Below are 22229 nucleotides of genomic sequence, written 5' to 3'. Positions count from 1 at the left end.
CAGTGGAGAAGGGTTTCTCTTTCCTGCATCCTATCCAGCATAGCTGTCTCTTTTCTTGTTGACAGCTATTCTGACTAGGGCAATAAGCTCAAAACAGTTTTAATTTTCATTTCCCCGATGGCTAAAGATGTTGAACACTTTAAAAAACACATATTGGACATTCATTTTTCTTCTTCTGTAAACCATCCTTTTATTTCATTAGCCAACTTGTTAACTGGCAGTTTCGTTGATTGTCAGGTTTCTGCTTAATTTCTCAGAGTAACAAGGAAATGGAACCAGCCGTCAACAGATGACTGGATAATGACATTATGCCTTATGTACCCAGCTGGATTTTATTCAGTAGCAGAGAACAATAAAATCATGAGTGTTGTGGGGAAATGAACAGATCTCCAAAATATATTAAGTGAGCTGACCCAGAATAATAAAGACAGATATTACATGTTGTCTCTCTATGGGGCTCCCGGCTTATAATGTGTACACACACACACACACACACACACACACACACACAGACACACCAGTGAGTATGGATGTATGTTGTGAACCTTAGAGGAGAAAAGAATGAAGAAATTGGGCACAAGTGACAGGAAGGGAGTGAGGAGGCTGTGGGGCTAGCAGAGATCAGCCAGGGGGATGGGAGAGAAATGGGGAGGAGAATTAATGAAAATAAAATGTTTGAAAATGCTGTATGATACTTAATATTGTGTATATGAACTTAAAATTATAAGTAAAATACATAAGTGGGCAGGTCTTAGCATGGTGAATGGCAGGTAATAATCTTGTCCATAAACTCACTCTGTGAGGTTCTGGGCTTCCTAGGACAGGGGTTCTTAACTGCTTTGTGCTAGCAACCCCCTTTCACCTGAGAAATTTTTATGTAACCAGGAGTATAAAACAGGTATCCGAATGAATCAGGTACCATACACAGAATCTTAGCATTCATCAAAAAGGAAAGCAAATATGCATATTGCTGATATGTATGTGCTTGTTTGTATATCTCAATACAGTCCAAAGATATGCTAATGAGATGCATGCTGAGGAGCGATGGCAGGCAAATAGCACAAGCCTTTCCTTCCTGTAAATTACTCCACTGTATTTCTGTAAAGGCAGAAAATGGCATTTCAGTAAGAATGCTGTGATTCATTAACATATAATAGTTTGGGATCTGAACTGAGAGTTTTTTGGGGGCTGCAACACTCCTTACCCATGTGTGTGATGACATGCCCAGTGCACAGTGGGGATAGTGTGTGTGCAGAGCCAGGACTGTGGCGAAGTCCTGAGATGCAACTTGTTTCCAGGTACATTGCACACTTGGTTTTGAATCAAGTTTTGGTCCTGTATGTGCCCACAATTTTTACCATGCCTAGACTTCTTAAACCCTTCATATTGGGGTACAAGGGTCACATGGAGGCACCATCTATAGTTTAAGAAGCTGGAAGACACAGACATGAAGGCCAGAGATGATTGAATAAAGATCAAAATGGCTTTTCACTAAAGGACACAGATGCCTTTGGAGTAAAACAAAACTCACGGCAGATTTGGTAAAGAGGTATTTTTCTAGGGGACCGTTGTTCGTTCTTTCTTTCTTTCTTTCTTTCTTTCTTTCTTTCTTTCTTTCTTTTTTCTTTGTAGGTATTATTTCAGTTAGAGACAATCATTTCTGCTAAGCTCACAGCATAGGCACTTAGGGTTACAGGTTGTGCTTTTTGGCGTCTGTTAATCTCACACCCCCACCCCCTCGGCCTTACGATGTTACTTATGTGTGTTTAAAAGGCTAATCGTGTGGGTTTGGATAACCAATGCATATGCTCTTCCCTTTCATCCACTATGCATTCCTGAGTTGTCTGTGGTTCTTCGTCTGTGCTTGAGACCCTACGAGCTTTCCCCATCCACTTACGTGCGTCTTTTAGTGTTATACTTGATCAGCTCGCCGTGTTAGTGCGACTACATGGGTGTAGCTTCTGACATTTTTATGAGACACAATTTCACTACAGACTCGCTGATTTGTGACTCTTAAAAATCTTTCTGTTCTCTTTTCTGCAATGCTTTTTTTTTTTTTTTTAAACAAATGGACACAAAAGAAGTGCCCATTTTGGAAGATGAGATGTGTTGTTCATTTGTCATTGTGGTTAAGGCCTCATCAGGAAGCGGTCTTTCTCATCTTGATTTTTTTTTTTTTTTTTTTTTTTTGGATCTTAACCAGAATTACAAGACTATGTTAATATTTGCATGGCTGAATTCTGCTCAACACCCCTATTTCTGGTTTTCAGGGGGCAGCATTGAAGTACTTGCCGACGATCGTCAATGATGTGAAGTTGGTGTTTGATCCGAAGGAACTCAGGTGAGTGTCCTGGAAACAAAGGCTTGTCGCTTACAGCTCCTTGTTAGAGCATCTCTTTTGGAGGATGCTGTAGGCTGCCTCAGACCCACAAAGGCCTATGTCCGGGATTGTGTGGGATGGGTGCTACCAATTGTTATCTTTCTATGGAGAAGGTTTTACCTGCCAACAGCCACTATTTTGTTGTTGTTGTTGTTGTTGTTGTTGTTGTTGTGAAATGGTTTATAGTACAACAGGGGTGTGACCCTATGTTATCTTAGTTTCTCTGTCTGTTGCTATGAAAAAAGATACCCTGAAAAAAAAAAAACCAACATGAAGGAGAAGGTGTTTATTTATGGCTCACAGTTCCTCGTGGTGGGGAGCTAAAGGCAGATAGATGGTTGTGTTACATCCAAAGGAGAAAAGCCAGTGGCAAGGAACCCATGCTACTGCTCCGATCGCTTTCTTCACTTTATGCAGTCCAGGCTACTCCTCCCAGGGAATTGCCACACCCACAATTAAGACCACTCTTCTCACATCAATCAACTAATGTTGTCAGGATAACTTCCTGTAGGCATGCTCAGAGACCTGTCCCCCCGGTCATTCTAGCTTCTGCCAGATGGACAGTGAACACTAACCAACACACCTACATTTTCTGTGCTTTAGTGTTTATATGGCTTCAATATGTGGTTGCCGGTCTAGTTTGAATTTTCAGCACCTAAAAAAACTTACACGGGACCCTTTTCTCTTCTCCTGGTAGTCTCTGCTGCATTACAGCAGGACAGTGTCTCTCCCCTAGCCCTCCTAAAATTGAAGGGCTCTGAGCCACAGGCGTCAGGGTCAGAATTTGCCACCTATGGTGATGGTGACGGTGGCAGTCACGATGACGAACCCTCTGAGGAGGTGGGCATTGGGCATTCGGAGTGGAGTATTGGCCTAGGGACCAGATCATCCCTTTGTGATATGTGTCCCCTTTCAGTGTTCTTTGCTGTGTGAGCCACAAGGCCCATGGCTTTTTGACAAGTGCTCTGATGGGAGTATTTAGCCTTTGAGCCCACATGTGAGCCCGTTAGCCCAGTGCACCTGCCTTATGTTTGACCCAGTGAACTGTGTGCAGGAAATCGTAGAAAATAGCACCGTTTGTACTAACCAGACCCTCCAGATATCTGAGAGGACATTTGTCCCTGAGGGGTCATCTTTCCTTCACTTTATATCCACCCTAAGCCATTAATGTCTTGAAACTGAAGGGCAAGGGGCTCCTGGACAGCACTCTCTGATTTGCCTGAGATTTAGTGTCCAACAGGGACACATTTATTCTCTGCCTGCATGACACCGCCGTTAGGGTTCTAGCTTAGGAGGCTCCCGATGGAGGAGAATCCTATGTGAGCCACGAAGTTAGTCTGCCCAACTGTGTTTCTGCTAAGTCTGTTTCTTGCTGTGTGCTGTTAAAGGCTGGTTTCTGGGCTAGCAGCACACATGGTCCCTGTACTTGTTAGATGCAAAACCCCTGAGCTCTTGCTGAATCTTCTTAGCGAGACGTGGTAGGCTCGTGTCTGGTTGTCACGAACCCTCAAGTGACTCCAGGGGACAGTTAGAAGCACACGGCTGGGGACAGATAGTAAGAGGAAGTGGAGGAGTTTGTCTAGTGTGAACCAGAGCCATAGCCAGGCCTGTCCTTGACAGCCCATGAAGATACACCATCCCTGCCTGTTACTGGCAGTTGTACCATGTGCTTGGGGCTCTGAGGAAGACCTGTTGCCCTGGGCCACCTGTCTTCAACCTTGGCTCTGTCCTTGCGTGGGCCTTTTTGATGCTTTCAATATCAAATTTATAAATGATATTGAAGTCACACACACCACACACACACACACACACACACACACACACACACACACACACCACTATCCCTACTTAGAAAATCAATTTATATTTTTTTCTCCTTTCCATGTGCCTATATGTAGAATCATGCTCTTATGTATGTGAGTGGGTAGGTACATGCCTGCATGCGTGCATGTGCGGAAGCCCAATATTGATGTTGTTAATCTTCCTCTCTATTGTTTTATTTTTTTCTTCTTGTTTTTGTTTTGTTTTGTTTGTTTTTGAGGCAAGGTCTCTCAATCAAACCCAGAGCTCACCAATAAGGCTAGTCCTGTTAGTCACTCACTCTGGGTTTCTCTTTGTTTTGTTTTTTGCTTTTCAAGGCTGAGATTACAGGTGGGTGCCTACCCTCTGGAGTTAGCTGTGGGCTGGGGCAATGGCACTTAAGTGAGTTCCGGGACACTGCACTCAGTCCTCTTGTTCATGTCCCCCCTCTCTCTCCCTCTCCCTCTCCTTCTCCCCCTCTCTCTCTGTCTCTCTTTCTCTCTCTCTCTGTCTCTCTCTCTCTTGTCAGCATTCTTTTTTTCCTAACCTGCTTCTTCACTTAAGGTCTCTTGGCTGGGTGTGGTGGCACACGCCTTTAATCCCAGCACTCGGGAGGCAGAGGTCGGCGGATCTCTGTGAGTTTGAGTCCAGGACAGCAAGGTCTCCACAGAGAATCCTTGTCTCAAAAAAAAAAAAAAAAAAAGTCTCTTGTTTCCCTGAGGGAATGTCTTCCTATGGTAATTAAGAGCAACTTTCCTGGCATCCCCTGGCCCATCAGGCATTTGCTAGGTGCTCTCCCCACACACAGTGCTGTCTGTGCCTCAGTCAATCAGCTTCTGTGATGATGCTAGAGCACTGGGTGGAAATCAACCTAATTTTGCTTGTCCTCGGTAACTCAGCTAGTTTGTGCCACAGGTTCAGTGCAAACTTGGTCCTTTTGATTATAGAGAACATGTCCCTAGTTGATAGTTTCCAGCTTTTCACCATTGTAGAATTTGCTAGTTATTTGGGCACTTTCTACTACAAATAATGCCATTTTAAGTCATGTACAAGTTTTGTATATATGTGTATATTATACATTATATAATATACAACACGTGCTTTTACATTTTTAGGGAATTATCAAGTGGCCACACCCCTTTCCTTTACTACCTGCACAGCCTGAAAGATCTAATATTTTACACTCTTAACAACATTTACCATTATATGTTTGAATTGTAGCCACTCAATCAGGTGCAAAGTACAAGCCAACATTTTGTGGGTTTTGGATTTTATTTTGTATGTATGTGTGTCTATGTTTGAGAAAGGGTTTCTCTGTGTAGCCTTAGCTATCCTGGACTTGCTTTGTAGATGAGGCTCGCCTCAAACTCACAGAGATCTGCCTGCCTCTGCCTCCCCAAGTGCTTGGATTATAGGTGTGTAATCACACCCGGTCAAACCAAACCAACGTTTTAAAACACAGATTCCCAGAGTGAGATTTGGGCCTTCTGTAAAGATCTCTATTAAGGCTGGTCTTGACACTCCAGGGCCATTTCCTACCCCTGTGATTCTGTAGCATCTTGGGACTGCATGGGGTCCTTGGGCTGGCAATGCTTCTGAACAGTGTCAATTGAATTTCCCCTCGTAGCAAAATGTTCACGGAATTCATCCTGAATGTTCCTGCGGGCCTGCTGACCATCCAGAAGCTCTACTGCTTGATTGAGATTGTTCACAGTGACCTCTTCACACAGCATGGTGAGTGGATCCCTCGGAATTTAAGAAATCGCCTGGTAGTTCAGTCAGTTCTCTTACTTGCCCAAAGGAGAGGGGGCTTCCCTGTTAAAATAGCTCAGTTGCTCTGAGCAGGCCTCAGCCCTTCTAAGAGAAAGGCAGCTGTCATGCGGGGTATGTAATAGGCCATTGAGGGTAGAGGTGAGAGTGGATTTGTAATTTGGGAGCACATCAGAGCCCTGTATAATCAGCATACATTGTAGCTCTTGAAATGTGTGATTGTCTGGCCTGGGGAGGCAATCACTTACATCCTTGAGGTGATTGCAAAGGTTGGGGAGGGTTTCCATTTTCCCTTAAATTCAGAAGTAATGGCTCTGTCCTGTTCTAACTCCTGGTTTTTTGACAGGGCTTCCTCAAATCCTGTTCAGAGGCATGAGGGCCATAAAGACTCCTGCATCACACACACAAAAAAAACCCTTCTGCTCCTCTTCATTTGCTTCCCCTCCCTTTTGATTAATCATCTTCTATTTGGACAGATTGAATTAATATTTTACACCTGCCAGGCAATTTTATTGAAAGCTCAAAACCTTTGCATAATGCCCAACCTCTCTCATTTATCGGGGCCGACTTGAGGTCTCGTAGGTGACAGCCTGTCTATATAACACAGATTTATTCTCTTCCATTTGTGACCAGACATTTGGTAGCTCCGTTCTTTTCCTTCTGTCCCCAGGCACAATGCTGTCTCTTCTTTCCCTTAGGCTGTTCTGGTGAGTGAGCAACCCTGGCTGTAAAGTGTCCTCTCAGTTAGTCCTCTTGGACCTCATCAGGAGCTCAGGGTGCCTGTCTAGGGCGCTTTGCTGTGGGGCCTCCTGCTTGCTGGTTCAACTCTCTCTATCTTGATTTAACTCTGAGAATGCACTGGAATGTGTCTGGGAAGGCTTCCCCAGCCCCTCCCCCGCAAAAAAAAAAAAAAAAAAGGATAAGATCAAATGTGGGTGGCTTCCCAGTGCACTCTCCCTCACACTCTTCTCTGGGTTAGAATCCCTTTATTTTCTTTATGAAAGTCCTGTTGTCTGGGACTTGAATCATATGATCTAAATTGAGCACTTAGTTCTGACTTCCATAATTCAGGCTTTTATTCCAGAACTTGGATGATTTGATTGCCTTGGTGTCTTCAAAAGCCACAGGATGCCATGGAGCCCATAGAAAGTTGCTAAGAAGGTGACCATTGGGGACATTGCAAACAGGTGTTCCCATGGTGACCACAGCTGAAGCCAGAGCAAATGCATCCCTGCCCCAATTCATATTTGAGGTTTATTAGGTTCATTATCGGGGACATGTGCCAACACCCGCCCCATGTATGCATGCATTCTCTCATCAATATCTCTACACTCCCACATGCTCTCCCCGCAATCCTCTGTCCCTCATATGCACACACAGGCACCTGGCACCCCTTTATTTCATGAGGCTGAAATAAAATTCCTTAACAGAAGCAACTTAGACAAGAAAGGGTTCATTTTAATGCACAGGTCAAAGGCACAGTCCACTCAGGGGGAGAACTTGAAGCCGCTGGCCACAGTGCTGCTACAGGCGGGAAGCCGAGCTGGCACGCAGCTCAGTTTCTCCTCTCATGGAATCTAGGACTCAAGTCCAGAGAACGCTGCTGCCCGTTTAATGTGGGTCTTCCCGCATCATTTAATGTAATCACCCCAATTCACTCGTGGGTGTGCCCGCTAGGTGATTCTCGATCCTCATCCCCCCAGAACCATATGCCTTCTTGCCCTGCACCCCTCTAGGTCTCATTCTCTACTCTTTAAAAAAAATATTTATTTATTTATTTATGTATTATGTACACAGTGTTTTGCCTGCATACATGCTTGTACAACAGAAGAGGACACCAGAGCTCATTATAGATGGTTGTGAGCCACTATGTGGTTGCTGGGAATTGAACTCAGGACCTTTAGGAAGAGCAGCCACTGCTCTTAACCTCTGAACCATCTCTCCAGCCCACATTCTCTACTCTTTACCACCCCTGTATTCCTTGACATGTAAGCCCCACTCACACAGCACGGCGTCCCCAGGCATCCCCTCTGCCCTCAGCACCACCTTCACTGAATGAATACTTGTTGCTAACCGAACAGAGACAGTCTGTCTCTGTCTCTGTCTCTGTCTCTGTCTCTGTCTCTGTCTCTGTCTCTCTGTCTCTCTCTCTCTCTCTCTCTCTCTCTCTCTCTCTCTCTCTCTCTCTGTCCCTGTCTCTTGGCGTGTCTATCTCTCTGTCATCTCCCTCTTCTCTCCCTCTCTCCCTGGAATCCGAAGTTTATGTGGGAATTTCAGAGCCTGTAGGAGGACTATATGCCCTATTATAAGTGGTGCGTGTGTTCTAAGAGGTTGTGATGAGGGGAATGTTCACTAAACATACACCTTGAGAATCCAGGTGCTATTTGAAAAAACAATTGCCCTCACCTCTAGTCAGGAGTAACAAGTGCCTTCACTGCAGACTGCTGACAGGTATGGAAATGCGTTTGGGGAAGGACTTCTCTTTGAAGTTTTGGTGGCCTCTATGTAGGCTTCTGGCTATTGGCAGAGTTTCCACCACAGTCTCCATAAGGCAGTCTTGTGTATAAATACCTCCTTCCTTCCTTCCTTTCTGGTTTTATTTATTTGTGTTTGGCTTGAATGGACACAACAGCTTCCGCTTTGATTCTAAAAGGGTTGACCTCCTCCTCACTTCAGCGAAAATTTCCTTCTGAAAACATTGTTGATCAGTGTACTTAGAATTTGGTTAGCCATCCTGATGGGGTGGACATCCTAGCTGCTCCTCTGAACCTCATCAAGGCAGGAGTGACTCTGTGATGGAGAATCAGGTCGTTCCCACTTCCTTCACCCTGGAGCAGCAAGGAGGCTTAGGAGGAGTGGGTCTCTGTTGCTGGTCCCTGGAACCCATGGTTAAGGTCAGCCCGCCTGTCCTGCATGGGCTGGGTGATCACCTCAGCAGTGGGACTTCTGCCGAATTGTGACACACAGCAGGTGCGGAGACCATAGACAATGCAGAACAAAGCCTACCAGAACGCAACAAATCCCCTTTGCGTGATACACGAAGCCTGTCTTTCAGGTTATTAATTTTTATCAAAGATAGCCACCAAAGAAAAAACAAACTCTGAACTACATAGCTTATTGTTCCAGAAAGTTGTATCCAAAGTCCCCCTAACCCCTACCTTACCTGTGAATCTGATTCTAAAGGGTTCAGAGAAGAATCAAAACTATGGTTGAAAAAAAAAAAGACATAATATTCATAGTTTAAACTTTGATGAGAGTTTAGCAATTGACATGGTTTAGTTATTTTTATTGTACATATCATTTTAAGATAACAGCCATGACTGACAGCCTCACATTAGGACCTTCAGGCTTTTATAAATTTTAAATGATCCTTAGAGCATTTGCATTAAAAATAAATATCAAGCATCATGGGAAAGTAATACTCATTCATTTAGGCAGAGTTCTAAAATAATCACCCAAAAGACTTTAAAACAAATATATACTTAATAAGCTCCCACTCTTGATCATGCCTCTAAATCTAGCACTCTGGAGACTGAGACAGAAGGACTGCCATGAGTTCTAGGCCAGTCTGGAGGACCGTGTCATACCTTCTCTCAAACAAACAAACAAACAAACGGGAAAGGAAAAAGTCCAGCCAACCGTCCAACCATATACATAGAGCAACACAGCATCAACAACAACAACAACAGCAACAACAACAGCAATAACAACTTATAAACTCTCTCAAGATTCCAAGTTTTTCCCAAATAATCAAAAGTGTCATAGAGATACCAGAAAACATAGGCAATTACCTTGGTAAAACACAACCTTTGGGCAGATCTATGTTACAGATACTTGTTGGTTTAAATACTCAGAACTGGATCTTTTTTTTTTTAAATCAGTTTATTAATGTTTAATTTTTAGAATATACTATGCATGTTTTAAATAAATTGCAATTATCTCCATGTCACAAAATTTTCCTTATATGCGATTCAATTTTCCCAAACTTACTAGGACTTTCTTTTCTTCTTTTTGTTTGTTTGTTTTCTTGTTTCATTTTCATTTTTGTTTTTGAAGCTGGGCCTCTCTATGTTGCCCTGGCTGACCTAGAGTTCCCTGTGTGGACCAGGATGGCCTGTCTGTGCTTCCTGAGTGCTTTGAGGAAAGGCATGTGCCTCCTTCTGTAGACTTCCCACAGTTTACATTATATTCCTATTTTCTTCCCTATCATCCTTGTGTGCCTTCCTATGTAGAGCACCCAGACATTCTGCTTTTGTAACAAAAGTTTGATTTTTCATTTTAAAAAAATCTCTTTCATCCAAAACAATTCTTTTAAAATATTTTGGAACCAAAATATATCTTTGTTTTTGTTACTGAACCTTTCTTTACTTCTCTCTATCTCAAGTCCTTGTTTTCTTCCTTAAATCTGCATATTATAGCATTCCTTAAAATGTTCAGATTTATATAAAATAAGTCCATTTACAGCAGAAAAATAATATTATTAAAAATTCATATTTTTGTGTCCTTTTATGTATAATTACATGTATGAACTAGAATTTTCCACTCTTCATAATCTTTCTCTTTAGCAAGAAGTTGGACCAAAAAACCATCTTGAACTGGTTTTCATATGCCCCCAGTTTCTAAAAAATACATATGATAATGAACCATTGTCTTAGCTTCTTCTCTGTTGCTATAATGAAATATCCTGACAAAAGCAGCTTAATGGGAAAAGGTCTTTTTTAGCTCACAGGTCCAGGTTAGGGTCTATCATGGTAGGAAGTCGGGGCATATGAGCTTGAAGCAGGGGCCACAGTGGTCAGAAGCTGAGAGCGCCGGGCTCGATCCTGCCCACAATTAAAATAGGTCTTCCCGGATCAGTGAATGTAATCAAAACAATATCACAGAGGCCTCCCCATCAGCCAGCTTGATCTAGATAGTCCAGTGCTTCTCAGCCTTCCTAATGCTGCGACCTTTTAATGCGGCTTCTCATGTTGCTGTGTCATAACTGTCATTTTGCTACTTTTATGAATGTAGTGTAGATATCTGATGTACAGGATATCTGGTATGTGACTCTTATGGAAAAGATTGTTAAACACCCGCACGCCTCCCCCCACCCCCCACAAAGGGTTTGAGTCCCAGTTTGAGAACCTCTGAATAGCCCCACATCTAGACTCCCTTCCAAGGTATTCCAGAGTCCCGGGTTGACAATGCAAATCAACCCACATATGTAGGCTTTTCAATAGAACATATGAAGACAAATGCATTTTAATTTACATAGAGAAATATTTCCCCTATTTTTCTCAATTTATTCATTTTGATCAATTATTCATGGTTTATTTAAACAGAAATCGCGTACTCTTTCTCACAGCTGTTTTTTCTTCAAAGGAAAAAACTCATGATGGCATTTCTGTTCTTGATACACAGACTGTAGTCGCTGTTACATTCTCATCTGTTTTCTTATTCTTTGATCACACTTAGACTTGAGCCTTTTGCTTTCTGAAAGAGGGTCTTAATATGTGTCCCAGGCTGGCCTTGAACTCACAGCCTTCCCTCATCACCTTCACATGCTGGGACTGCAGGCTTACAGCCGTGTCCTTGGCATATTTATGACCATAAACATTCTGCAGAGGTCAACATGGCCTCGTCTAGCCTTGATGTCCCGGCAAGCATGTTTGCTAACAGTCTAGAAGACAGCCTCATTTTTCACTTAACTAACCATTTGGTAAGACAGAGTAATACAGAATACAAATACACTTGTTTGTAAGGTTGAGTCTGCGTTATATTAATAAAGGTAATAGTAGAATGAGGTAAGGTTGCCGGTTACATGATTGAACTTAGATTTTTGTTGGCCATCTTAGAACAGGATTTTCTGGTGAGGCTGCTCCTCGAGTATCTTGGATTGTAAAGGATCTTTCCTCTGTTTGCTTTTCCTTACTCCCCAGTCTTGAAGTCTCGGCGTTCAAGATCCCCCCATTTTAGTTAGAACTAGCTGAAACAAAAACGTTCCAAGCAATATTGAATAATAACATGATTTTGCCAGGTGGGATGGCAATACTGCTGTGAATTCTTATCCTTTGGCAGGTAGAGGAAGCAGTATCACGAGTGAGTTCGAGGACATTATTTCCTACATAGTGAGTTTTAGTTCAAGATAGGCTATGGAAGGGACTTTGAAAACAAATAAACACACCAAGGTTTTGTGACGTTGACAAAAACCAACATGCACACATACAAGAGAACCATATTGGAAATTACCAGAAGAAACAGAGGGATGGACAGAGTTAAATTCCTTTACATAAATAGAGTCTTAGCTAGGGTTTCATTGCTGTGAAGAGACACCATGACCAAGGCAATAATTAGAAGGGAAAACATGTAACTGGGGCTGCTTTACAGTCTCCAATGGATGACTCCATTATCATCGTGGTGGGAAGCTTGGAAGCTTGGCAGTGTGCAGGCAGACATGGTGCTGGAGGAGCTGGGACTTCTATAGCTTGCTCTGAATGCAGCCTGGAAGAGACTGTCTTGTGTCTTCCTGCCTCAAGATCCAGATCACAGTTCTTTCAAAAGTCTGAGTTCAATTCCCAGCAACCACATGGTAGCTCATAACCATCTATAATGAGGTATGGTGCCCTCTTGTGGCCTGCTGGTCCACATGCAGGCAGAATACTGTATACATAATGAATATATCTTGAAAAAAAAAGAATAAAAAGAAAGGATCCGTATCACAAGTGTACCCTCCGTTTCTGGATTGTAGTTCATTCCAGATGTAGTCTAGTTGACAACCGAGACTACCCATCACACATACTAATACTGATATTTCACTTTAAGAATAATCTTTAGGGGGTACTCACCTAAGGAATTTTTAAGTTAGATGTGCAGGTCAAAGAAATATGTTCTAGTCCTTAGGCAGCCGATGCAGGATTGCTGTAAACTATAGACCATCTTGGGCTATGAAGCAAGAACAGGTCCCCCAAAAGTATTATGTTTTTAGAACCAAAAGAGATTTCACCATAATAAGGCTCTAAGATGTTACCCTGAGCTCAATTATATTTAAAAGTTAAGGAGAAATCGCTGCCAGACCACAGAGCAGGGGCCATGGGAACCCATTCCAAACTATTCCCAGGAACGCTGGGGCCTTCGTAGTGGGTTTCAATTAAATTCTGCCCGAAGCTGTTGCCAGGACCCTAGGCAGGTGTGAGTTACCTTGCCCCAGATTTGCTCGTGGATGTATGCTTGCTACAGCCTCTGCCAGAGTCTTTTGTGTGATAGCTACCATCAGACTATCATTTATTTGAGGGGTTTGTGCATGTGTGCCTGCCTGCTCGTGTTTGTAGGTATGTGTGTTGTGTATCTACTCGATGTGTGCACATGTGTGTGCAGGACAGAGGTCAACCTCGGGTGCTGTGTCTCAGAACACCACCCACTTTTTGTCTTTTCAGTCAGGTTCTCTTGCTGGCCCAGAAGCTGCTGATTCGTTTAGATTGGCCTATTAGCCGGACCTAGGGATCCGCCTGGCCCAACCTCCCCTGGGCTGGCATTAAAAACCATGTAACTATTGCCAGGTTTTTAGTGTGGGTCTGGGGGTATTTAGCTCAAGTCCTTCTGCTTGTGTAGCGAACTCTTCTGCTGACAAAGCCACCTGCCCAGCCCCAACCATCAAAGCAGCCATGTCTCAGAACCCTTCCTTCATACCCCCCTGGCTCCCTTTGCTTGCTCTGGGCTTTTCGTTGATATGAAGCTCACTGATATGAGCCGCTCCTGTTCTCCACGTTGTCTGTGAGTGTCAACTGTCAAAGGCTGACGGCATGTTGTCTGTGAGTGTCAACTGTCAAAGGCTGACGGCATGTTGTCTGTGAGTGTCAACTGTCAAAGGCTGACGGCATGTTGTCTGTGAGTGTCAACTGTCAAAGGCTGACGGCATGTTGTCTGTGAGTGTCAACTGTCAAAGGCTGACAGCACTCTCTAACTGTCCTCGACTTTCACCAAGTGGTGGTGTGAGGAAGGACCTTATTTGCATATATTTTGAGACTTATTTTACTTATTTTATTTTATTTTGCAAAACGCGTGCATATAAATGTGGCACCTGTTGGATAGGTCCCTAAAACATGCAATCTTCACTTAAGACGAGCATTTAAAGCAGAGCTCCTCCCTGGGTATGATTCCAGGGAAGTCCTCTGTCCCCTTGAAACTTAATTCTCTTTTTTCTTCAGCTACTAGAAGCTTGCAGGGGTCTCTCCTGCTGCTCTCAGCCTGACTCCTGGGTAACTACAGTTTCCTATTTAGCTGCACTGTTTAGGTCTGTACTCTTGCTTTTTGAGTCTCGTAGTCATACACTGTCTCGAGTCCTCTTTAAACCAAGCAGCATATAAATAAATGGCTTGAATTCACGGTGATTTAAAAACTATCCTTTAAAATAATTCGCCTTTTTAAGTGTAATGGTGTAATGCCACGCCTCTGGCTGTTTGTGTGTGTGTACACGTGCATGTCTACGTATACGTGCAAAGGCCAGAGGTCAGCGTCAGATGTCTTCCTCCTGCCTTGGCTATTGAGGCAGTCAGTCTCTCAGTGAACCTGGCACTTACTTCTTTTGTTAGATGGTTCATTGACCCCATGGTACCTTCCTGTCTCTGTCTTCCCAGTTGTGAGAGAGGCAGGCGTATGTGGCCATGCTCAGCTATTTATGTGGGTCTTGGGTCCTCATGCTGGCAAGGCAAGCACTTTACTGACTGAGCCATCTCTCCTGCCCTGCCTGCAGTTTTGATCTTCATAGCAACTTGGACCCAGCCTATTAAGTGAGATATGTGAAGTATTTAAATCTGAAAGGATCCGAGGCCAAGACAGAATCAGCCTGGAGCCTCTCATCTTGTAGCCACTCAGCATTTGCCATCTATGTTAAAATCAGCTTCCTAAATGTGTTCTGAACTCCAAGTGGCTGCCCCCAAGCCTTTTTAGAATGCTTTGACCAATATGAAAGTTACCCTCTTTATGGGGTTTGGATCCTAAGAATCCCTCTGGGTTGGGACAACACAGAAGGCCACCATTTTTTCTCATTTTCAGGCTCCATCCGCCCAAGCAGCCAACTGCTGTCTTCTCTCCTTGTCAGGAAATGATGAACAGTTGAAGTCTTGTGGTTGGCCTATTCTCACAAAGATGCAATCACTATTATAAAGTAGTCTGTGCCACGTTTGTATAAATATTTAAACTCAAGCCATTTTCCGATGAGATATGGTGCCTGCATCGTTCATGCTTTCTTCTTTCTTGGGTCTTGGTCCTTAGTACTTTGTAGAAGTTGGCTCTGCTCCCTGCTGTGTGGAATGTGCTCCACTGTTGTGATGTGCTGCATTGGGTGTGTTCCTGGTGCACAAGTGATGGGATCCTTGAGGTCACCGTGGGAGCTCCAGGAAACAGGCTACATCCTAGCCTCAGTCTGTGAAAGAAATTGCCTCCAGTTCTCAACCTAGATGAGAACAGGAAATTATTCCCTTTGGGCACTGATTAGGGTTGTTCTCTGGGAAACCGTAGGTTCTCTCGGAAAACAGCTTCAAACAGTCTTGAAGACATATTCCAGGTTTCTCAGAATGGTGGCCATATTTATAGATTTAAAGTCTCAAGGGGTTGCAGAGTACACCTGTTGCCAGTCAGGAATTGTATGTACCCAGAGCCAACTTAAGGTAAGCTATCTTGTGGGAAATGTGTGGGTACTGTCTTGCTGTCTGGAGTGTTTTGGGGCCAAGGAGCATGTTCATGCAGATAACCAGCAATGCTGTGTTTCCAGTAGTTGAAGTTGGGCCCCAGTCGTATGGTCAGCATGCATGTGGGTGATATCTTGACAGTACATCGCTGCAAGAGTCATGCTTTACCTCTGTGAGCTGTGTGCTCTAGCACTGGACTTGGGTTCCTGCGGTGAGCTGTGTACCCTCCCATCCTGTGGGCCCAGCCGACTGACACGCCAGCTCTTTCTGCCTCCTCTCACTACTTCTTCCATTTGCAGAAAGGGAAAGGGAAGATATACCTAGTGGGGGCTTGCTGGGCTACAACGGAAGATGGGCCACTGATCACAGACGGTTGTGCTGGCCCCAGCCTCTGTGAAACTGGCTCACTGGAGCCCAGCCTTCTTCTCTGTTGTATTCTGTTCTGGCTTAAGGATTCCTTGGTGTCAAGCCACATGTGGGAGGATGGATCTGCCTCTGGATTCAGTATATTTTCATTTGGAAAAGAAGGGGGAAATTACCAGAATATGAAAGAGTAGAGAGAAGTCTGGAATATGCACTTATGTCCCCATGACCCAGCTTCAACTATAGTGAACTCATGATCAGACTCTGAAACTAATCCCAGATTCTTTCGTTTGTTTGTTTGTTTTGTTTTTTCCGTGTGTGTGTGTGTGTGTGTGTGTGTGTGTGTGTGTTGTTTTGTTTTTGTTGTTGGTTTTTTTGTTGTTTGTTTTTTTGTTCTTTTGTTTTTTCAAGACAGAGTCTCTCTGTGTTACCCTTTAGCCTTGGCTGCCCTGGACTTGCTTTGTAGACCAGGCTGGCCTTGAACTCACAGTGAACTGCCTGCTTATTCTTAATGTTTGCATAGTTAGTCAGCAATTACTCACTGGAGGACATTGCTCCTCACTGAGAATGCATACTATGTCTAGTCCCTACGCTGGCATCTCCATCCATCCCTCATCCATCAGCCTTGGATGCCCTGTTTTTTGCTCCAATGCTGAGGTGAAGGGCCTTGGACTCATTAGCATGCTGTGCATGAGAGCCAATGAATGGGCGGTAATGGCTTCCGAGCCTGGTCTCCTATGTGACTTGCCTACTTGAAAGCTGGCTAAACAGATTATGTGCTGCGCAGGATGATGACTCTTGAATATCATCTGTGGTGTGGAGCGAGCAGATTTTCAAAGCAAGATACAAAGAGAAGGAAAGGTCAACGTCTCATAATTTGTGCATTTATGGCTTTGTTCCCATGTGATTATGTTGTTGCCCACATATTTGACAAAAAGCTGGGGGGAGGGGATTAACGCTTAAATCCCATTATAGAATTGAAAAGTTCTAGTGTAATTAAATCAAATGTCGGAACACTGAGTGTGGGATTTATGCCCACAAAATTCTTTTACATTGATGGTATAGGAATTGGGATGATGTGGGCTTCCCTGGCTAGCATCACCATGTAGGCTAGTCAAGGGTACTCCCTAGGGGAGCCTTTGAGGGGAGGGAGATTCATTTGTGTACTTTCTCCTTGTCCACACGTGCCTGCCCTTCTGGATCATAAACTGTGATGAAGTCTGTTCTGATCAGCACGGAACAGTTTCCTTGTTTTTCCAGACATAGTCTTTCCATTTTCCCATCCTTACTGCGACACAGGCAATTGACAGGCTCCATTTCTTAGCTTGCTAAATGCTTTTTCTTGTGTCTATGTTTGTTTGGTTTTAGAGGGGTGGGGGAGATGTGAGATTAGATGGGTCACATTTGGCAATATCTGTCTTAAAGTATATTATCACATCTTGGGTCTTGGTAGTGTTTTAATACCCTGGTGGATGACCTTTTTGTAAACCTGTTAATTCCTTGGCAGGGCTTCGCTTTTCTGGTGACTGGATTCTTGCTGTGAACAGGAGAGGGAAGGCAGTCAGTCTCTCAAACCCTGACCATCTCATACCCGTGCCTTCCCTTTAGCAGATAGTCCCTGTCCTAGGTGGCTGCCCTGGTCACAGGTGGGATAGCAAGCAGTCCTCCCTTCAGGTTCCGACCTTGAGGTCCTGCCCGGTTAGCCCTCAGGTATGGTCTGTGGCCTGGAAGTGTAAGCTAAACAAACTCCTTTCTCCTCAAGTTCCATGTTGACAGAGTCTTTTATCACAGCCATAGAAATCAAACTGAGGGCATACTCCCTGCCCAACAGCGCTCACCTGCCCTGTGGAAATTCATTTATCCTCAGTTTTGAATAATAGGAAGCCTCTTTAAAATGCAGGGCGAAGGAGCTTAAATGATGTGTTTCATTCTTCTTTTCAAGGTGAATAATTCTTCCCGTGATCAAATGGAGTAAAACTCTTTGCTAATGGTGCAAGCATTAGTTACAGCAGCAGCCCTTCAAAGCCCTGGGCGATGCCCACATCCCTATCAGGACTCTGAGATTAGGAAATACTGAAGTCAGAGTTCTCTTCACAGTAGCCAGACCTGAAGTCGAAAGTATCTCAAAATTGCCCTGGCCATCAGTTTCTGCTCTTTTAGGCCATGCACACAAGAAGCAGGTTAATTCAGAACCATAATAAAATACGTTATTTTAATGATTTGATCCATCAACAAATCAAAGAAAAAAAAGTATTTCTTGAGTTTTTCTACTATTAAAAAGCCAGACCTTAAACCCCGAGCTATTCTCAAGTAGTTTTGTTAGCTTGATAGATGTTGTACACAGAGGAAAAATTGGGGTTGGGGCTAATTTTGCCACAGTCAGTTAATGTCCCACTCCTACGGCATTCTGGAACACTTTAATTAGATAGCTGTGCTGATGCCTGCTAATGAATGTTGCCAGCTGCGAACCCTGAAGACAAACTCTTTTAAATAATGCTGGAATACAAACATCACTTTCTCTTCCGTGTTTCTGCCCCCCGCCCCCGCCATTGCCTCAAGGAAACTTTTAATCCTGATCTGCTATCCAGTACCTTTTCCATCCCTCAATCTGTAGGTCTCTCTTTCTCTCTTCGTTATGTGTGTTTGTCCAGAGGCCACTTGTTACAGCAGTACGCAGTTTTAATTATACCCGTTTGAAATACCCCATAATTTATCGATCACCCACCAAGGGCTCAGGATTTTTGGTTAGCAAGTTTGATTCCTCTGAGAGCCTTCAGGGTCATCAACATAAAAATGTAGAATTGGAAAAGACGAATTAACTCAGTTTACAGATGAGGGCATCAGAGTTAAATAAGAAGCCTCCTCTGTAAGGAAAGGCCAGGCGGGGAGCTGTCCACCACCTTGGTGCTGATTAGAGCTCTGGCTTGTTTCAGCTCCATCATCCACACACTCCTTAAATTGTTTCCCGCCCACTGCATGAGTAATTCTCTCTGAAAGCTGAATTTACTTCAACGCTATTTGAGGCAAGGAAAAAAATTACAAATAAATGGATAAATGACCACATCTGTAAATTATGTGTAAATAAATCATATAGTGTTCTCACATGTCCTTGGGGTTTTAATAGTTCTTTTTTCTTTCTGTGGAGGTGGCAGTAGAGGGGTTGTAGGTTGCTAACAGATTGCCAGACCAACGGATTATTATGGTGTTATTCTTCTAAATATTAGCCTCTGCTGACTCTATTTTGAGCCCAACTCTGGGCAGGCTCCTGCCTCTGTTGTTTCATGCTGGTGTAGGAAGAGCAGTCTTAGAAGTGGCTGTCCCCATTTGTCTCAACACCTAATCATGATATCCCTAGGTACCTGAAAACTAATTCCCCAGTCCTACATCCCTTAGTTCTTTCTAGGCCCTGGAAGTTCAGTTATTACTGTACAAAATGATGTCCTGGACAGTAGAAAGCCCAAGTTTGCACCTGCCACGATTTTGTGTCATGACTCTACCCTGCAACAGCCATTAGATAAATCTTCCTCCAAGGGCAAAGACTTTCTTGCAGGATGAACTGCCTTCATCCACGTGTTTTTAACACTCAGCCCTGATTGCTAGAGGCACCAAGAGCGGTATATGCCCAGAACCACTCTAAGTGCTGTGTCTATGGCCACCTACTAGATCAGCTAGCAGCATGCACCCTCTCCACTTTCTCTAGACCATGGGTCTTATGTCTGTTTTCTTCTCTCCTATGTGCTGGAATTCTCTCCACATGGGGAGATGTCATACCTTACAGCATCTTCTAGAACCTCAACTGTCCCGTTGTACCTCTCCCATCTCAAAGGGCGAGCAGGTCTGCTCCCCAGTGCTCTTCTTAAACACGACCGCTTCCGTGCAAGCTCTCGTGCGCATGCACAAGAGACATACATTTTGACCAGGTTTTTAAATGTATGCTTTACATTTACTGATCATTCTATGTATGCACACTCACACCTGCCACAGTGTGCATGGAAAGGAGAACTACATGTGAGGGTCAGTTCTCTCTTTCAGCCTTGTGGGCCTTGGGGATTGGACTCTGGTTATCAGCTTGGATAGCAACTGCCGTTGCCCACTGAGTTTTGCTCCCCCATTGCTTGACAGTCTCCATGGCTCTGCTCATCTTTCCAATTTCCAAAGCCTCTGACTTGCTCTGTCATCCTCTCAATTAAAATTCCACAGCATTAGGTACCTCAAGGCTGAATCACAGATTGCTACATTTCTGATCCTTTTAGCACACAGGCAAGTGGCACTGTTCTGACCAGAATACTTTAAAAGGTGCTGCCCAGCTGTCAGGAGTGGAAATGCTGGGGTAGATATCTCTGTAGCCTCAGTCCCATGGATCAGCACTCCAAGTTTCCTAACTCCTTGCTTAAAAATGATTCTTAGGGAGATGGCTTAGAACTTAACATTTATATATGCCCACATATATATGCATAGGCATGGGTCTTTTATCACCAAGTTCTTTGGCTTGGGAATGTGGTAGCTAACGTCAGTTCAGTTTTTTTTGCTCAGCAGTACAGTTGCTGACTGTGTCTGTCACCAGGTTCTGAGTCCCCACATCTGGGCTGTCTGGAGATAAGTAAAATGGCTTCTGTGACCCCCATCTAGCACAGATACAGTCTTCGAGCTACTGCTGCTTAAAGACTCACGTAGATGGAGAAAATCACTTGAGCATATTGAAATTGGGGCACAGGGTTCCTAAGTGGTAGGGAAACAAGATGATTGTCTATAAAAGATGAATAGCAAGCATTCCCCATTAACATGGCTCTTACTGTTTAATTCTCATTAAAAGTGTTATTCTGGCTTTCAGTTCTATGCAACACACACAAGGTTATTAAATGCACTTTATGGATCATTTGTTTAATGTGACCGAACTAAAAATTAAGAAGCACATTACTCAGTGTTCATAAAAATGAATGCTTTAAATGGACAAATTCATTCTCATTTTTGTGTCTTATTTTAATGTAGAGCTGTAATGGGGTTATAGACGGATATTCTGCCTGGACATTTATAAGCCGATGATGCCTGTTGAATACCTTTTTATAAAGATTAATATTTTTTACTCTGTGCCCATTACCGGAGCATTAATCATCCTGGCTTTGGCCCTCACAGCTGCAGATGAGCAGATGTTGAATGATTGAAGTCTGTGATCATTGCAGAACATAGAGAGGTGAGAACGTGGAAGGTGATGCTGTCATCCTCCTGACAATTTGCATGCAGTGTGGGTCCACAGCAATGCCTTCCCCTTGCCAGGGTTCTGCATTGAGTGGCCTCCCTTCATCTCCATAAATGCCCCCTCCAAAAAAATTTTTAAAAAAATAGGGCAGCTGTGGTTTTCACTGTTGTTATGTTGCTAGTGGGTGCTCACAGGTACAAAGAAGTCCTGGGCTCTCCTGTGTGAGTAGTCAGAGACAGCCCTAGCCTTGAATCAGAGGAGCTTGCATTCATTAAAGTGAAGAGCTGCATGAAAACCCCCTCAGCTGCTTTCTTACACACATAGCCTGTGCGTCCTACGGAAGTACACCATGAGCCTTGGATGTCCTTTTAAATTCTCTATTCCTCAGCAAATGTAAGTGAGCCACATATTTTACCGAAAATGTCATTGCAGTGTGCATCCTATCTAAAACTCACTAATGCTGTGCTTTATATTCTTTTATCCACTCTGAGTCTGAGTTCATTGTGTTGTAACTTATAGCACCATTTAAATGCTACATTCTTACTTTATCTGAGACCCTGGATCTTTAGTTTTCAATCTATAATGCAATTTGCTCTTCTTAACAGTTGTTTGCAGTAACTAGATTAAACACCACTTTTAAACATTTGAACTTTGAATTCATTTATTAAAATTAAATCCAGTTCTATGGTTGTAAACATACACATTTAGAAGGCAGTTTGACAAGATGACCATTTACCAAAAGAATAGGAATTCTGCCTTAGGGCCTGTTACCTCCCCAGGCAAGGGCTTTTGACCAGAATTATAGTGCTAGGCATGCAATTTCTTCCTGCTGAGCTGTCCTCAAACCAAATCAGAAAGCAGTTAGTTACTCCATAACAGTGTTGCCACTATTGCACCAGTGGGTTCATGTTACCCGGAAGGTTGGTGTTATAGTATCAAGAGCCAGTCAGAGTTCTAGTAGTGATAAGGGAGATACTATGCAGGCCCCGCCCCTTACTGAGCATCTGTTGAAATTGTTAGCTGCTAGAGCAAGAGAGTCAGTCTTTGAGGG

At 43.6% G+C, this 22229-nt stretch overlaps 1 protein-coding gene across 2 annotated transcripts in view; it reads left to right on the top strand.

Moving 5' to 3' along the window:
- DOCK1 (dedicator of cytokinesis 1) overlaps positions 1-22229 on the top strand; it is a 502641-nt gene that overhangs the window by 175171 nt on the left and 305241 nt on the right. For both annotated transcript variants that reach the window (XM_084751055.1, XM_084751054.1), the window contains exons 24-25: positions 2271-2341; positions 5808-5914. In XM_084751055.1, coding sequence (XP_084607181.1) covers positions 2271-2341; positions 5808-5914 — 178 coding nt within the window. The remainder of the gene's footprint in view (positions 1-2270; positions 2342-5807; positions 5915-22229) is intronic.

This window comes from Acomys minous, assembly GCF_964271855.1.
Source record: "Acomys minous genome assembly, chromosome: 2".
In the NCBI taxonomy this organism is placed as follows: Eukaryota; Metazoa; Chordata; class Mammalia; order Rodentia; family Muridae; genus Acomys; species Acomys minous.
Note: the sequence above shows the minus strand (reverse complement) of the source record. Positions and strands in the feature narration are given on the sequence as shown.